At 31.9% G+C, this 18,453-nt stretch overlaps 4 protein-coding genes across 5 annotated transcripts; 2 read left to right on the top strand and 2 right to left on the bottom strand.

The window, feature by feature from the left end:
• The first annotated feature begins 1,522 nt into the window (after positions 1 to 1,522).
• LOC149907888 (methionine aminopeptidase 1D, mitochondrial) lies at positions 1,523 to 5,220 on the top strand. 2 transcript variants are annotated; one of them, XM_090103009.1, is made up of 8 exons: positions 1,580 to 1,641; positions 1,729 to 1,840; positions 1,951 to 2,101; positions 2,215 to 2,428; positions 2,666 to 2,857; positions 3,563 to 3,670; positions 4,384 to 4,537; positions 4,896 to 5,220. In XM_090103009.1, the coding sequence occupies exons 2-8, from the start codon at positions 1,837 to 1,839 to the stop codon at positions 5,084 to 5,086; spliced, it is 1,014 nt and encodes a 337-aa protein (XP_089959135.1). In that variant the 5' UTR covers positions 1,580 to 1,641; positions 1,729 to 1,836; the 3' UTR covers positions 5,087 to 5,220. The 2 variants fall into 2 exon arrangements, with proteins under 2 accessions (XP_089959136.1, XP_089959135.1); XM_090103010.1 differs by lacking the exon at positions 1,951 to 2,101 and having other exon boundaries at positions 1,523 to 1,641.
• Positions 5,221 to 6,331: 1,111 nt separating this feature from the next.
• On the bottom strand, positions 6,332 to 10,160 carry tun (N-terminal glutamine amidase tungus). The gene is made up of 5 exons (XM_090103011.1): positions 10,022 to 10,160; positions 9,793 to 9,946; positions 9,485 to 9,633; positions 9,157 to 9,281; positions 6,332 to 8,555 (listed from the first exon to the last, which is right to left on the bottom strand). Exons 1-5 carry the CDS (start codon positions 10,129 to 10,131, stop codon positions 8,446 to 8,448), a joined length of 648 nt encoding a protein of 215 aa, XP_089959137.1. The 5' UTR covers positions 10,132 to 10,160; the 3' UTR covers positions 6,332 to 8,445.
• Positions 10,161 to 11,602: 1,442 nt separating this feature from the next.
• On the top strand, positions 11,603 to 13,892 carry LOC149907886 (putative SERF-like protein). The gene is made up of 3 exons (XM_090103005.1): positions 11,603 to 11,824; positions 12,733 to 12,847; positions 13,454 to 13,892. The coding sequence occupies exons 1-3, from the start codon at positions 11,818 to 11,820 to the stop codon at positions 13,527 to 13,529; spliced, it is 198 nt and encodes a 65-aa protein (XP_089959131.1). The 5' UTR covers positions 11,603 to 11,817; the 3' UTR covers positions 13,530 to 13,892.
• A 134-nt stretch (positions 13,893 to 14,026) lies between these two features.
• On the bottom strand, positions 14,027 to 17,141 carry LOC149907885 (5'-deoxynucleotidase HDDC2). Its single transcript, XM_090103004.1, has 5 exons — positions 17,117 to 17,141; positions 16,901 to 17,007; positions 16,569 to 16,716; positions 16,323 to 16,477; positions 14,027 to 15,320 (listed from the first exon to the last, which is right to left on the bottom strand). Exons 2-5 carry the CDS (start codon positions 16,958 to 16,960, stop codon positions 15,081 to 15,083), a joined length of 603 nt encoding a protein of 200 aa, XP_089959130.1. The 5' UTR covers positions 16,961 to 17,007; positions 17,117 to 17,141; the 3' UTR covers positions 14,027 to 15,080.
• Positions 17,142 to 18,453: the final 1,312 nt, after the last annotated feature.

Below are 18,453 nucleotides of genomic sequence, written 5' to 3'. Positions count from 1 at the left end.
TACAATCAAAAATTTTCTACTCTTGACATATTTAACAGCCCTCGCAATCGTTTTAAAACCAATGTAATTTAAATATTATCTAACGTACCTAACACATTTTAATCATGCACACACACACACACATATATACACACAAACATACCCAAACGCACGCACGCACTCACCCACACACACAACTCACCACTCTTTAATAAGTTACTGTTTTAAATATACATATAATTGATAATAATTGTAAAACTCGTAATTGGCGTATTGTATCATAGATATAAGTAGAGTAAGTCAAACTGTAAGCTGTGTAGTTTTCAAAATAAATAAATAAATAAATAAAATCTTGACGAATTTGTTTGTTTAAAAAAAATGATTAGCTATATACTCTCTGTTCCCGCCACTTTAGCATTTACTGAAAGAGTCTTTTCGGTCATGAATGTGAAGTGGCGGGAAGAGAGAAACCGAGCTTCATTAAAAATTAATTAAAAATGAGCTCTTGAAATATGTATATAAATTTAGATTTGGAATGTTTGGATTCATATAATTCATTTAAAAATAATGAAAAATTCTTAGTTACTGCAAAAAGTACAAAAAAATACATTTTTAAAAATATATATTTACTCTTTATTTACCTCATTTAAAATCAGATATACTCTATTTCTTCAAATAAAAGTTGGCAACCCTAGCCATGCTTGATGCGCGCACGATCGTCAGTAGGATACATCCAGCACCGCGGCCTTGAGCGGACGTACGTCGGGGATTGACCGTGAATAAGACGCTTTAGATGTTTGTAGCAAGCACAGGTAGCAAGTTTGTAGTAGATAAAATAATACATATCAGAACCTTGATCAGAACAATAAAAACAACTATAGGCGCTTTAATGTCTTTGGGAGTATTCAGAGAGAAAGCTTGAAACTTATAAGCGCTTATCGGCGCTTGTCATGTTCATATATTTTCCTGCGCGGGTTGACAGCACTGACAGGAAAATATATGAACATGACAAGCGCCGATAAGCGCTTATAAGTTTCAAGCTTTCTTTCTGAATACGCCCTTATTTAGTATGAAAACCACTGTACTAGTAGTTATAGTACTTATTTCTTCTAAATATGGAGAATACATTATGTATATTATCCGAATAACATAGTAAGGAAAGTAAAAACTGCATTCAATGTTATTTTAACTGGGGTTTTAACAGAATACTCGAGGCTATCTACAATTATTGTTATCTTGGGCTTTGATAATACGTACCTATTAATATGTCCAGACTAAACTCAAAATGTACACGGTGCGTGGCTTTACTGCAAATTTGGCATAAATATTAGTAACAGGTCAACATATAGTCTAGATATATGTCATGACTCATGACGCTAAAACCAATAGAAGCGGAGCAATACAGGTAAAACTGCGGGGCACAGCTAGTTTATGATAATATTATAGGCAAAAAGACTTCGCTCATTGCCATATCAAGAAAACGAATACAATATTTTATTTGACATTTGACAAATGACTTTTGACACTTCATAAATTGACAGATCACAGAACGGAATGAAAATAATATCAAAAATTTTAATAAAATATAAAAATATAAAATAAAATTCTGACTTACGTACTTATAAAACTACATATTCTGCAGACCCTGCACAATTTTATTGGGTATACACTAATATGCAAAGTATTAACTACTATGTAATATATATTCCGCGTGGAAAGCTTTTATTTTCAATACTATTAAAATTGCAGATAAACAATGCTGAATAAAAAATTACATACTACGAAATAATATATTTCAATTCATAATAATGCCACTTTCGGAGATGATTAAACCAGTGGGACGATTTTGGAGAACTCATGTGTAAGATACATAATATACGATATCAATAAACTAACAAATTGAAGTACAGTAATATAATAATTATTGCTTTGATGATTGATGCATAATTAGAGATAAATTTATAATTTTAGCTCCTACATTTAGAAGAAGTGTGATCAATTCCATAGTATTGATTTCCATAAATATTTCGCTTTATTATATCCCAGACTTGGACCCTTTTAGTCAAAACCCAAAGATGAGAGTACCTAGAGTATTAAATCCATTATATCAGAAGAAATTATTGTAAGTTTATTGCACTCAATATATGTATTTCACTGAGATTAACATCTGGCTTATAATAAATTGAATTAAAAATTTGTTATTTACTTTCATGTTTTCCTTTTTTCATGACTTAGAAAGAGATTTGGTGTATATGAAAAAGTTTTACCTGTGGAAACAACACCTAGTAGATTTGTACCCCAGCATATTGTCAAACCAAACTATGTGAGCGGTCTACCCAAATCAATACCTAAACGACCGGAAATAAAAGATGAGGAACAAATAAATGGTATGAGGAAGAGTTGTCAATTAGCAGCAAGTATATTAAATAAAGCCCATTCATTTATCCAGGTTGGTATATTGATAACATGTTTGTTTAAAAATAAATACTATTTACTAACTCCATTCTGCCCAACAGTCCCATTTCTGTGTTTTTTTCTCCATAAGTACCTTCCTTGTTCTTTAAAAAAAAACTGAAAAAAGAATTGGTCAAACTGTTCTTGAGTTCTAAAAAATCACCAAATGTGTTGCTAAACATTTGGTGATTTTTTTGAAACAGAAAATATAAAAATACATTTATATTTTCAGCCAGGAGTGACAACTGATGATGTTGATGACTTAATTCATAACTTTATAATAAACGCAGAAGCATATCCTTCACCTCTACATTATAAAGGGTTTCCCAAAAGTGTTTGCACATCTGTGAACAATGTTGCCGTACATGGTATCCCAGACTTGAGACCTCTTCAGAATGGTGATATTATAAATGTTGATATTACAGTGAGTATCATTGATAAGTACTAGCTGTTGAGATTTTTATCAAAGTTCCTATTGGTATTTACATGCCTTGGAAGGCTAAAAGCAGAAAAACAGAACCATTGAGTACAAAAATATTTAAATACTAGCTTTCCACCCGCAGCTTCGCCCACGCAGTCAAAGAAAAACCCGCATAGTTCCCGTTCCCGTGGGATTTCTGGGATAAAACCTATCCTATTTCCCGGGATAAAAAGTAGCCTATGTCCTTTCTCGGGTATCCAAATATCTCTATACCAAATTTCATGCAAATTGGTTCTGTAGTTAAGGCGTGATTGAGTAACAGACAGACAGACAGACAGAGTTACTTTCGCATTTATAATATTAGTATGGATTATAAGCTTCATAGATGTTTGTGTACTAATAACTGGCTTATCTACTACTGCATTTGCAGACAAGTAATTTTGAGAATAATATTGTTTGTAAGGTTGCCTTGCATTACCTTCCTTAAAGTGTCCTTGTAAAATTATATGTTACAACAAAGTAGAATAATCAGCCATATCAATGAGATAGAAGATAGATACATAGATTATACAGCATGTACATCAACAATATTGTATTTTATAAATCTTTCACTTTCGCATAAAACAGATTACCTTGCCTATGTGAGCCAGACAATTACCTGACTTCATAAACATATTCAATTATTATAGTAGTAATGTACAATTGCAGGTATTCTTTGAAGGCTACCATGGTGATTGCTCTAAAACATTTTTAGTTGGTGATGTTGATGATAAAGGCCAAGAACTAGTTGCAGTAACTGAAGAATGTCTTTTCGAAGTAAGTTTCTCAATCAATGAGTATGCTTAATTGTTTGTAATGTTGTGTATTTATATGTAAATCACAATCACAAGAACAAATAACTTTAATCTATATGTACTAATATTATAAAGCTGGAGAGTTTGTTTGTTTGAACGCGCTAATCTCTGGAATTACTGGTCCGATTTGAAAAATTCTTTCAGTGTTAGATAGCCCATTTAGTTATCAAGGAAGGCTATAGGCTATATATCATCACGACTAAGGCCAACAGGATTGGAGTACTGCGGGTAAAACCGCAGGGCACTACTAGTCTATTATAATATTATGCTAATGCATAATTTTGAATTGTGAATTAGGGCATTTTATATATTTTGCAGAAATAATGACACGCGGGATTGCCCCGCACGCATAGCATCCGCAAGTGCCCTTTTCATGCGAGTAAATATTTCCTATATCCTGGATAACAGGAAAAGCAACAATAGTTTTCCGCATCAGGCTAATCCTGCGGGCGTGAATAAATCCTCACGCTATTAAAACACACACGTAAATCAATTCATCCATCATCCTATTAAATTATCATAACCGCGTAAGTTTCGATGGACGATGGCAGATGTATAAATTGAAATTTCTGTAAAAATTGGCACAGATAAAACATGTTTGTATGTTTTAATGTATCGTGACTTAAGTCATATAACTACCCTAAAAAAATTATAAATAATATCTTATGTCTACAGGCAATAAAGTTATGCGGGCCTGACGTGCCGTTCTGCGACATAGGGTCAAGGATATTTAGACATGCAAAAAGAAAGGGCCTGACAGTGTTACCAGCTTTTGCTGGCCATGGGATTGGTAAATACTTCCACGGTCCGCCAGATATCTTTCATATTTGTAAGTATATGTTTGATTTTTGTTGAATAAGTAGTAGAATATTTATTTTTATTTCTAACTTTATAACTAATGGCATAATTTTATCGAACTTTTCAGTTTAAAATTTTCTTTATTATGGCATTCCACACAAATAGTAATAATCAGTTACAGAACTATTTACCAAGTGTTGCATGACCATGAACACAAAACGTAACTCAGGAATTTGAAAAGTATTTACCTAGTTAAAGGTTGACCTACTTCCATTAACGGCATGTAATATCTGTAAGAATGACTAAGCAAATTAAAGCAATACATTTGTTGTCATGGTGAACGGAAGCAAAACATTATATTTTAATTTACTAATTATCGAACTTTGCAGTGAACAGATATCCCGGTCTCATGCAACCTGGTATGACCTTCACGATTGAACCCGTTTTATCGCACGGTCGGGAAAATACATATATATTGGACGACGGTTGGACCATCATAACTGAAGATGGTTCCAGAACAGCCCAATGCGAACACACAATATTAATCACTGAAGATGGAGCTGAAATTTTAACCAAATAACCAGACCTGCAATATGCAACAGTTTCAGATAGAATGTCATAGCAAAATTTTATAAAAGGTCAAGGATGTTAAAAAAGCTTTTAACTATCAAATCTAGTCCTAAAAATTATAATTAAGTAGACAAAGTATAAATAAAAACACTTGCATTATAATCGTTTTTTATTTTAGCATTATAATTCTTAAAAAAACAAAACATGTAACTTCGTACATTAAAAGCACAAGCACATTATCACTCAGGCTTGTCAGTCGATAGATAAAACTTTAAAGGCGTAGAAGGAAGGTATCGATTGAGTGTGTAATACTAATAGTAAGGTGATTAGACAAAGGCGTAACCAGTGGGACGACACAGCCCCTCAATTATTATCATCGATCTCGATACTGTGTTCATACATGCTCAATTCTTGGTCCCATTTCGAATCCAGCCACGCCCGAATAAAGAATTCCACTACGATAGTCGTCATAAGAGTAGAAATAGAAGAATCGATGACTAGATCTTAGGACTACACTTGTTTATGGTCATGTGTATGGCTTAAACTTAACTTTCAGTATAATGACTAGTACATAAATTCGAAAATATAACGCTAATCACGTGTAGAAATACTTTATAATAAATAAGATAAATGCAGACTCAATGCTATTCGTAAAATTATCAATATTGGTGCTTTAAAAAGGAAATTATTATACGTACTTTATTAGAAAATCTATGTTTTTAACAGTATTATTGTATCGTTACTATTGAAAATGTGTTATAAATGTGTAAGAATAATAATATCTTATAACCATTATTATAAAACTGCTTAAGAATTTTAAAAAATCGTACTAAGTATATTTAATAATAACTAACTACAATAAACCTTGTTTATTTGGATAAAATGTAAATAAATTTGTACATTAAAGTTATTAAATTTTGGCTATTATTTAAAATTCAAAAGCTTTAGAATTGAAATACATCAGATCATTAAGCTCTTACATAATATTAAATTTATATGTATCAAGTTAATAACTTATGGCGATAAACGTAGGTATATAATATAATTTCAAGATATTTATAACGCTAAGGGTGCTAGGGAAGGATAAAAAGAGTGTATAAAAGTCGATACAAAATTATTAAATAGATTTAAATACGAGCTACAAGCATCCGAATTCCGAAAGGCCTGTTTTATTTGCAATTTTATTTACTTAGGTCAATGTTGCCACTTTTTTTTAGCTTCTGCTTGCATAACTGCCCTGCGAAGTGATAAGTGATAACATTACATTACACTAAATATAATTGCATCCTTATGACCCTTTCAGATATCGTATACTTGCAGTTCGAATCTGAACAACATACAAAAGCTACCACGCGATCATAATAATATTATTATACACTACAAGTTATTTAACATTTAATTTTATCACTCAAAACATAAATCAAATAAGTTTAAAACGGTTACACAATATTATTAACGTTATAGAATATAATTATTATTTTAGTAAACAGCAACAAACGTGTTATTAAACATTAAACAATACAATGGTGTAAAAGAATTGGGGCGATCGATATAAAAATCTACCAATCTTTACTTTTAAAGCGTAATTATTTAATTAGAGTTAAACAGCCATTGCTCGCTTACCTATTATTCACACGCAAAGTGATAAGTATCGAAAATTACCAACGACACGAACATGAACCAAGTAAAAATTTAGACGTGTATTAACCAAAAAACGCAATGTCCGTATTTTATAAATTAGTTAATTATATTTTGTTATCATTTTTACTTATTAAGGCTTTAATATAATATATCGTTAAGTATATAAAACTTGCAAAAGCATGCAAAGCAAACCACTCTAGATATAAATTTTAAAGATATTTGTAATATTTTGTTTTAGAATAATTTTATTATGTATTTAAAGCACAAGAATATTGTGTTTAATGGTTTTTAATTTTATTTTAAATTATCAATTTTTACAACTTGCCCATATTAAAGAAAAAAAAGCAATAGGTACCTACTAAAAACTTGGCAAAAATGCCAAACATATAATAAAAAAAAAACTTATTTTTGTCTATGAGCAGAAGAAACTAAATCATCCATCCCGAATTTTCTGCTCAGGAATATAGTCCAGTACTTTATAGGCAAGTTATATGGATTTTTTTTCTAAAATAGCAATTAACGCAATACATTTGGTTGATAACATATAATATTATAGTCTATTATTATTAAAAAGTATCGTAAATATTGAATTATAATAAATTTTATATCTTATATACTAATATAGCAATTACCAACAAATTAACAAGTAACATGCAACACAAATTTTAAGGTTCATGAACCTTGGATACCACATGTATACAGTATTTTTATTTTAAATAAGCATTTTAGTTGACTCTTCCTTGACAGAACACAAACTTTCTTTAGTTTGTGAATATATAAACATTTAACATACTATGTGTCCTTAGAAAATCGGATGTCGATTCAAATTAGAGGTCTCTCTGTTTCTTAATCTTATCCACTTTTTTTCCCACAGGCACGGGAAAATGCATCAATTATATTAACGTAGCTTATATTTTACATATTTATCGAATTAGTACTTCTAATGTTAGTATATAAATGGGCTACCACAGCCGTCCAACATAAGGCTCAGGCTTTTGAATGATTCATATTTATCTTGTACTATTATTAAAGAGAAATTGCGATTTGTTTTCAAAGTTAACAACAGAGCATATTAAATGATTTAATACATATAAAATTTTAATATCTATGTAGGATATTTTGCGTATAACTCGCATGAAAAATGCAATAACAAATATTTTTTTTTAACTTTTGGAAGATTTTTTAATAACGCTAACTTAAGTCGTAATAAGACTTCTACATATAAATTTGACTGGCCTTATACAAGTACATATTTTATTGTAAAAATAAGTGATTGTGCGTAAAATCACATATTGAGGGTGTGAATAGTAAAATATTTAAGTATCGGTGCTATTACTTGTAAAAATCACTTAATTATTCAATGAAAATATACATTTTGGAGTTTTGTAAAATTAGTCTATATATATTCGTAGAATAAAATAACAATAAAAAGTAAAGAAAAATGTAACAGATTGAAATTATCAATAAATATTTGAATTTTTATATGTTAAAACATCCAAAATATTATATTATATATTATATATTATGTAGTATCAAATTCAACATTCAATATTATCAAAGCACTTTAAGCCCAACTAAGTTCAAACATCCATTAATACTTCAACATAAATATGTTAACATTATAGGAAATATAAAAAATTAAGGATTATTAAAACATAATCAACGAAACAAGCAACAAAATATTTGCTTATAAATAATATTTATCTATCTAACATATTATTTGGACATTCACTTGTCTATCTTATAGAATCGTTGTACAAAATCTGTGAGATTGAAAACCTGTCCTGGGCCAGTGTCTGCGTCCATGTTAATGTACTCATCTAAATTGTGTGTGGATGCTGAAAATAGTATTCAAGTGAAGGTATATTTGTGCAATACAAACAAATTGTATATGAAATTGTGATGAAAAAACCTATACTAATATTTTAAAGCTGAAGAGTTAGTTTGTTTGAACGCGCTAATCTCAGGAACTGTTGGTCGGTTTGAAAAATTATTTCGGTGCTATATAGCCCATTTATTGAGGAAGGCTATAGGCTATATATCATCACGCTAAGACCAACAGGAGCAGAGCAATGCGGGTGAAACCGCAGAGCACAGCTAGAAATTTTATAACTGTAAGTCTTATTAAAAAACTGATAAAAAAGAAAAATTCAATAAATGCCTATTTAAAAAAAATAACTGATATAGAATTATGGATAAATACTTTATTGATATTGCAATATATCAAATGAAAAAACATACATTTTAAAATTGTTTTGTAACTTTAAAAAACCTTATTTTAACAGTATAGTGTTAAAATAAGGTTTTTTAAAGTACAAGTATAGGTACTTAATTGCCTACAACCAAACTCATTTTAAGGTATTAAAGCTATACAAAATACAATAAAAAAATAAAATTATTCTTGTATGCAATATGAACAAAGAAATAAAACTTTATTACCTGAGGTACTTATAGCAGGATATGGTGGCGGAGGTTTAATCCAAGATCCATCTGGTCGCTTCATGTGACGTCTGTCCGAAGAGAAATGCTGCAAAAAGCTTTTTGCTCCCACCACTCTAAAGAACCTAGTAAATTGGAATTGTTTTAGCTCATTAAAAAACTTCTTTTATCAAATATTTAAATTATTTTTGTAACATAATTAAAATAAAAAACCTGTTACATACTTATATGACTATATAAAAAAACAGGCTAAAGGAACAATTATTAACTCAGTAATAAGTAAAAAATTACAAAGAATATATGTAATTGAATTTTGTACTATAATTACCTGTGAAAATCAGATTTAAGTACTTGGTCAGTACGGAAGGTTTCTGTGACATATTTGTGGAAGAATGTTGGGAATGGAAGCTCTGAATCTAAATCATACACAAGGCATGTTTTTGAATCTATGGAGTATAAGAATATAACATGATAATCCTGTAATTAAAATTTTGGAGTAAGTAACAATATTTCAAATCGTTCATAAATAATAAAATATTGTAAATAATAAAATATAAAAAGTTAGCTATTATTTTGAAGGCAAATTGAATATGTAATTCAAGGAATTGTTAATTAGTAAAATAGCTTTGTGCACACCCATATGACGAGACGATCCTCTTCGCGCCCAGCCCTTTGTTTCCACAAGGGGACGGTGCGGCAAGGGTTGGAAATAAAAACAACAAAGCATCTATCCAATTCTTCAGGGACTCTTACTGATACATCTTGACAAAGCTTCCAAACATTTTCTTCACTGCAATGCCGCAATAACAAATAAAATATTTTTTTTTATGTTACATCGGAAGTATTGAATAAAAAAAATACATACCAATAGCAGGACACATAAGAGCACTCCGCTTGTTTAGGAAATAAAGGTTTTAAATTTTTATCATTTTTTTTCGTATCAATATTAGCGAGATGCATTTGGTTGACCGACATTTTGACAGATTTGTAATGTTTCTTGTTGCTTTATATTACTTGCTCTGTGGTTGCTTTTTAATTTGCATCTGCAAGCATAGACATTTTTATTTGACTTTTGAACGTAGACAGAGACTCTGTACACCTCAGACGTAGCTAAGTTTAAAAGTGTTGTCAGCTCCATAATCCATTATGGCTGGCGTCCACTAGGCGGATCGGGCCGGGCCGCATCGCAACGCAAAAATACGCCGGCCTATGTTTTGTATGAAACATCGTCCATTAGCGACGGATCGGGCCGGGGCGGGCCGCAACGCATTGGCGGATATCGCTTCGCAGGCGGATTTCTGCCGGCGGTGCGCTGCGGCCCGGCCCGGCCCGATCCGCCTAGTGGACGCAGGCAGGCGGATGTGAGCGGCGAGCGTCTGTTAGATAAAAATCTGCCTAGGCGGTCCGCCGCGCCCCGTACAGGTGGACGCAGGAGCAAACAGCGCGTCCATTAGAGACGGCCCGTTGCGATGCGGCCCGGCCCGATCCGCCTGTAATGGACGCCTAGCATTACGCTTGACATAACTGTCTAATGGCTGGTTCACACTTTGATTAGTGCGAGTGCAGGTGATGAGTAGTACTACGTGTGGACAGCGACTGTTTAGTGCGAGTGTTTAGTAGGCTGTGTAGTAAAGTGAATAGAAGCGTGTTCTATTTTTTTGCGAGTGGACTGCGAGTAGCCACGTCCCGCGCGCCCTCCCTTCCCCCTCACTCGCAGTGTGCCTGCCTAAACACGTCTGGACAGGAGTGTTTAGTGTTTAGTGTTTAGCGTAGTGTGTAGCGTCGCGAATTTCACCATTGTCCTGCACTCGCACTAATCACCTGCACTCGCAGTTGAATTGGACACTACTCGCACTACACACCTGCACTCGCACTAATCACCTGCACTCGCACTAATCAAAGTGTGAACCAGCCATAATATTTATCCTTTAGAGTAGGTACCAAATATTCAAAAAAGTGTAATGATGTGGTAAGGACTAAGGCCGCCTGTCCATTTGCAAGAAAACTTCTGCAATAAATGTCCGACAGGCTGTCTGACAGTAGCTTGCAAGTCTAATTTATTCCGCGTTTCCACCTGCAAGTAGACTTGCAAGCTGCTGTCAGACAGACTGTCAGACTTTTCTTGCAGATGGAAACGCGGCTTATAGATGGCAAGGAATAACTACCGAAAATTATTTTGATGAAGTAAACCACAGCTGTTTTTTTAAAGGTTGGATTCTGATTTCTGACATTAAATTAATTTTTGCTATTTATATGCGAATGTTCTATGAAAATAAGAAAGAGGAAGAATTCACTAGATAATAAATAAATTAAACTCTTATTACAATTATTGAATGAATTTATTGATAAAATATTGTTTATAAAAATAATAATGTTAAAATAAACTATTCGTTTCATTTTTTATCTTTAGGGTTTTTATAATTATCTGTGTAATTGTTTATGGCCAAGTAATATGGCCAGCTGGTGTAGTTGACCGAGGGGGTGCGCTTTATCATAGCGACGTTATTCTCTTTAGTTGTTTTGAAATTTCCTTTTATATTGGATAAAGGAGGGCGGTGCGTTGTCCTAGGTTTCGGCCGGACTAGCGTATCGTCCGTATTAAGTTTATAATTTTGCATATTTTTACTATAATATTGAGTGGGCAGGGAACAAAAAGCCACGATGACCCGTAAGTATAAAATAAAACATCCGATACACTAAGTGAACTATCTCTAATTTACGTATCAGGTATACTGGGTGTTTAAATACAGCTTTTATTTCTTATGATATTGTTAGTCATGGTCAAATTTCATCGATTGTTCTAGAATGTAGTTCTTTCTGAGTAGGCGACAGGGTCACGTTTATGACAACACGATTCGGACAAAATTACCCACGACGCATTATTATGTAAAGCGTTTTTTTATTTCATCATGGAAGTGTGTTTATGTTTATTGTTTATCATTTTATGTCAGAACCCGTTATAGCTTTATTGATAAGTTATTCAATTCAATAAATTACATTCAGTTGAGCTTATAGTCTAGGATCCCACTGCAGGATTAGTGCGCTCGTAGGTTATTTACTAAAAACCACATTTCTATGTTTATTTGAGAATATAAGTATCAAAATCGTAGCCTTACTCCATGACGTGATAGTATTGCCATGATGAGACCTTGAATTAATGTTACTCTCAACATGCCTACAGAAGGTTCACTTAAATAATTTGCCTAAGTTTGATATATATGATTCATAATTAATGTATGTTATGAATGTATAAATGGACATATAACAGGCTGTGCAGAGGTTTCAGTCAGGTGAAATACACCAACCATGATTTTTTAGAATTGTGAAAAAAATTGCCCTGATGTAGACTGCATTCTAAATAAATAACAAGTGAATGATATTTTTTTCGAAAAATCGAATAAAAATATTTGCGTTCAAATTTTCACTGTCAATTTGGTCTAAATATATTATTCTCCAAATTATTTTTTTAGTCAGTAGCCTATGAGCGCACTAATTGCACAATCCGCAGTAGGATCTCGTACTATTAGGCAAGTATCTATACAAAGGTTTCATTTATGCTTTACATTTTCTTTCCAGGAGGTAATCAAAGAGATTTGGCTCGTGCTAAAAACCAGAAAAAACAGCAGGAAATGCAAAAGAAGAAAAATGCTAATGAAAAGACTGGAATGTCTTTAAGTGAAAGAAAACACAGGTATAATTTAAAAAAAAATGTTTCATTGCGTAAGAATTTATTTTGTAAAATTCATCATATCATTATTATGTAATAAATAATAATATGTAATAATGATAAAGATACTAACCTATCACACCATTGCAATAAGATCTTAATTTTTAAACCATCATGTTGGAATATGTATTTAAAATACAAAAGCATGTAGGTAGTATAAATTTGAAAAAATATAGAATATGTTAATTTAGATATAGCATTTAAATTATATAATATTATATGCATTCAATTAAATTGAACTACTATGTTAAATTGCACTACTATGTTATATGCATAATGCCTCCCTAGTAGAGGTTGAAGCATATGCATTTCAGACTGTCACTCTATGTAATTTGACATCAGTTCAGTCTCAGTTTACATAGTAGGACACACAATACTGAACAAAAACTCTTTGTCTATATAGAATCAGTGAAACATATGTATAACACATCTGCCCTATGCTAACCAAGGGACATGAGTTTTCCCTTTGTTTTAAACATCCCATTATACTTAACTTTAAATATGATAATGTTGAATTATCAACATTAGAGGGTCAGATTAAGGAAAAATTAAAATGCATTTATATTTCAGAGATGCGGAACTAATGAGAGAAAAACAACGAAGAAAAGAGGAACAATTAAATTCTCAAAAACAACCGGTTAATTAAAGTTATTTCCCTAATATATTTGACTGCTATATTTATGTGAATGATGGTTGAAAAGATTTTCAGTGTTATCTGAAACTTAAATCAATCAAGTGATAAATAAGCAATGAGGTCTTATAAATCTCAAATTAATGTTTAAGATATTGTGCCTGCTATGAACAACACCAAACTTTCGCATTTTCAATCTCACTAATGCAGGGAATATGAAACAGTATTGGGAGAAAAAGGATAGATAATAAAAAAAACAGTGAACATAGAATGCATGTGTAAAATTTTAGCATTTAAAGTCTTAAGTTGACTGAATACTAAATAAATTTGTATGTATAATTAACATCCATTTTTGTACAATAAAAAATAAAACACCAAGTAATAGTTTTATTCAATACTGTTCTATTAGCACTTATGTCATACTTGCACGTTTGAGTTGTGAAACCTTTGAGATTTTAAGATGTCTTGCAAAATACTATTATATCTATCAATGTTTTAGTAGAGGCTCTTATCTTGAGATAATGTTGATTTAAAAATTTCTTAACACCCTCTTGGCAGATGCCTACTGGGCCTGAGGACTGGTTTCCCAAAAAAGAGGTCATCAGTAAGTGGAGAAACTGAACTCTTGAAAAAAATTTCTCAATTATGCACATAATTGACAATTTTCACTATAGTCAAACAATAGATACGAAATTGCAAATGAAAGATACATCTTTATTCTTATACCTAGCAAATTTAAAACATTGCACTTACTGAAAATATGTTACTGAAGTATGGCCAGTTTATTCAATACATGTTTAGGTTAATAATTATAGAAATATACTGAATACAGAAGTATCCTACCGCGTATTTTTAACCGTTTTTTAAAACAAACTTCACTTTCAAACATTTTCCACTATTTTATTAGATTATTTCCCATCTATTTCGGAATTAAGTAGATGGTACTGTACAATACTAAATGTGAAGTATAAATTGGTTATTGGAAAAAGTAATAGTAGTAAGAACTAGTAACTATAACTTGTAAAAAATCTAAAATTAATGCAATAAAAAAAGTTAACTGGTAACATTGAGTTAATAATTATGTACAACATACTGCTAACAATAATTTGGCCACATACTGTAGGTTTGAATTAAAAAAACATATTATGATGGTAGATATAGACAATATATTGTGCTTAACAGATTGTGATGTTAGTTATTTAGATTAAATTAATTAAGAGCTACAGATCATTTGTATGAATTAAATTTAAAGTAGGTACTTAAATTTAAAACTACCACAAGAAATAAGTTATAATAAAAAAGTAGGCCTCATAAAAGTTCCTGAGAAATATTGCTATTTAAATAATACCATATTGAGCTTTCAAAGCTTTGTACTACTTAAAATTCATACTTTAATTCCTATTTATATGTATAAGTACCATATTATGTATTTGGAAAATATATCACTGCATTTTCATTTCTTTTCTTAGATTAATATATGAAATGAATATATTATAATGCATTACCTACATTATTTATAATAAAGTAGGCCTAGGTAACTTTTTAACCCAGTGATGATAAAAATAATTAAGATGTTGTTTCTTTAGCCAAATGATTCTTTGCAAATTCATCACGTTGCTTATAGAGCTCCTTAGCCAAATCTTGAATAAATGGATGGTTAAACTTTCCATATGTTGCAGTGAAAAACTCTTCCAATATTTTTGGAGAATTTTCTCTCTTCTCATATTCAAAAGCTTGCAGAATCATATCATATCTGTCCAAATCTTTTGCAAACTTTGCTTCTGGAGAACTTTGACTTTCATATTCCTGTAAAAATAAGGTTTTATATGAAATATGATAAGACAAAGAATCTAGGTTTAGTCTGGTTAAATTTACACAATTTCATATCACCAATCATAGAATGTAAAAATGATTGTATTACCAAAGGTTTAACATTATAGTAGGGGAGCCCAGGATGCTAAATGTGGATTTACTCGAGCGTCACGGGAACCTATTAGAATTGGTAGATTAGACCATAGCGAGAAAAAAGGTCCTATAATGTTTTCACTTTTAGCGGTGGGGAAGGGTTTTTTGATTTTTTTTAATTTAAAAAAGAAAAAAATTGGCTTGGAAATACTCAAGCGCGTTAGATATTGATATTTTGCATGCTCCAGGACGTCACTGAAAAAAAGTATACGTTAATCTGACGATTTAAGTGGCGATTTAATCGCTACGAAGAAAGGGTAAAAAATTAAAGTAATATTATTCGAGCGCGTCAGATTAATATATGGGGGGGTTAATTACAATATAAGAAGTCCCCATTTCGCTAATCTGACGATTCAAGCTCAACCTTAGGGAAATATGGATTATTCAAATTTTCCAGCGGGGCCCCTGAGCGCACCCACCAACCATAACTGCTCATATTGACTAGAGGTACTAATGAATAGCTAAGGTACCGTCCCTTATAGTAATCTGACGCGCTCGAGTAAATCCCAAAATCCCCCTCTTGGCCTCCCCTACTATTAGTAATTTGACATTTAAAACTGATCAATGTTCTCTTGAAGGTTAAAATTACATTTATAATTTATATTTATATACAAAGACATACAAGGGCAAGACAAACAAATTAAAGGACATTGATAAAAATCAATTATCACATTTATAATCAATTAGGCAACTATGTGATGCCAAGGTATGGTAACTATATGATATGGTAATAACTCAATTCTTTGATACTTTTCACCAGTATATTGGTTTTGGTATCACTAGCCACTCGTTATGAGACCTGTCATATCCTCATTATTAAAACAGCAGTACTTTTTATCTTACCATAAAGAGATTATACATCCTATCACCAGCTATACCAGTGAGTTCAGCAATCTGTTTCATAGCTTCTTCCTCCCTTCTGTGTTTCTCTTCAGGTGCAACTCCACAGTGAGGTGTAAGGTCTCCCACAATACATTCTGCTAAATCGTGGATAAGAGCTGAAATGAAGTTATCATACTTATTTAAAAACTTATGTCTTACTACAAAATAAAATGATGAAAAATGGCAGCAATAAAAGTGAAAACTTACCTATTTGCAGGCATTTAAATCGGTCTAGTTTTGTTGGATTATTTTCTTCGGTTAGTAGGAATGTCATAAGGCCCATTCTATACATGTGGCCAGCAATGGTTTCGCAATCATTTATATCACACAGAACCCAGCCTGTTCTTTTAATATGCTGGAATGATACTAGTTTAACTGAATGATCTAGTAAACTAAATATTAAAAAAAGTCACATAGCTTTTTACTTGTAAAAGGATATTCAAATTGTTTCCCAAAAAATCTAACAAGTACTACATAATATTACTATTAAGCAGTATAATAAGATTGTTAAGATAAAATAAATTATATATTTTATTTACCTTTAGACGACCAACTAATTCAAGAAATTCAAGAATTTTTCCATGTTCAACTAATGCCATCGTATTTGGACCTCCCCAATTATGTACCTTAATCTAATCGAAGTTCGCTTTAATGAAAGTTCGTATAAGTATTATGAACTACTGAATTAAAAAAATAGGTATTGTATATTATTGATGTCATTCAATCTATAACAAATAATCTAGATAGTAACCAACCACTGAAAAACCATTTCTGAATTCTCATTTCTCAATAAAACCTAAACTGATGTCTGACAGTCTGAACTCTGATGACGTATGGGCATCGATGACATTAGATGACATTGACATATAAAAGAAGTCGCTTGACACTTGACAGTTGAATAATTTGTTTATATGGCAAGACTGATTAATTATTTTAGTCATTTTAATAATTATGGACTAAAGGTTACCCTGGGTGCTTATCCTCCAATAATATGAGAGGGAAATAAATTGTCGTATCCTATGATTTTGAGCAATAGAAGACATTTCACAGCTTTGCAACGCATCCTCGCACCACACAGCTTCAGTGGAAACCCCCACATATTTTCACAGCACAGCTAGACATCCTCGTACGACACGTCTTTTCCCTCGCTCATAATTAGTGGAAAAGCACCCTTAGATTACTATTTCACCGTTCATTTTTTGAACTATGGCTGTAAACTGGATAGTTATAAACGGACCTATAGTAGGGGAGCCCAAGAGGGGATTTTGGGATTTACTCGAGCGCGTCAGATTACTATAAGGGAAGGTACCTTAGCTATTCATTAGTACCTCTAGTCAATATGAGCAGTTATGGTTGGTGGGTGCGCTCAGGCGCTCAGGATCAAAATTTGAAAAATCCATAATTCCCTAAGGTTGAGCTCGAATCGTCAGATTAGCGAAATGGGAACTTCTTGTATTGTAATTAACCCCCCCATATATTAATCTGACTCGCTCTTACTTATTACTTTAATTTACCCTTTCTTCATAGCGATTTAATCGCCACTTAAATATTCAGATTAATGTATATTTTATTTTAGTGACGTTCTGGAGCATGTAAAATATCATTATCTAACGCGCTTGAGTATTTCCAAGCCAATTTTTTTCTTTTTTAAATTTAAAAAAATAAAAAAACCCTTCCCCACCGCTAAAAGTGAAAACATTAAAGGACCTTTTTTTCTCGCTATGGTCTAATCTACCAATTCTAATAGGTTCCCGTGATGCTCGAGTAAATCCACATTTAGCATTATGGGCTCCCCTACTACTATTATAGTTGAGCCAATTTAATAGGCAACATTTGACGTCTATCAATTTTTTATTTGAAGAGAGCTATCCTGCTTAAAAACATCGATTATAGTGAATTAATCGATACGGACTTGAAACATTTGTCAATCGAACTTGAAACACATGTCAATTTTAAAATTCATCAGGCAAATCCCTGTCCCAGTACCGTCAAATGTGGCTACTTGACCTTTACTTGGCAACTTGACCACACCTTCCGTTTAACAACAAAATATCAAATTTTGTAGAATTGAAAGCAAATTGACCTAACGTAT

This window comes from Colias eurytheme, chromosome 6 (genome assembly GCF_061535395.1).
Source record: "Colias eurytheme isolate Ceu_HAF_F1 chromosome 6, ilColEury1 Martin Lab GWU primary, whole genome shotgun sequence".
Taxonomy (NCBI): Eukaryota; Metazoa; Arthropoda; class Insecta; order Lepidoptera; family Pieridae; genus Colias; species Colias eurytheme.
This window is presented reverse-complemented; position numbering and strand designations above follow the sequence as displayed.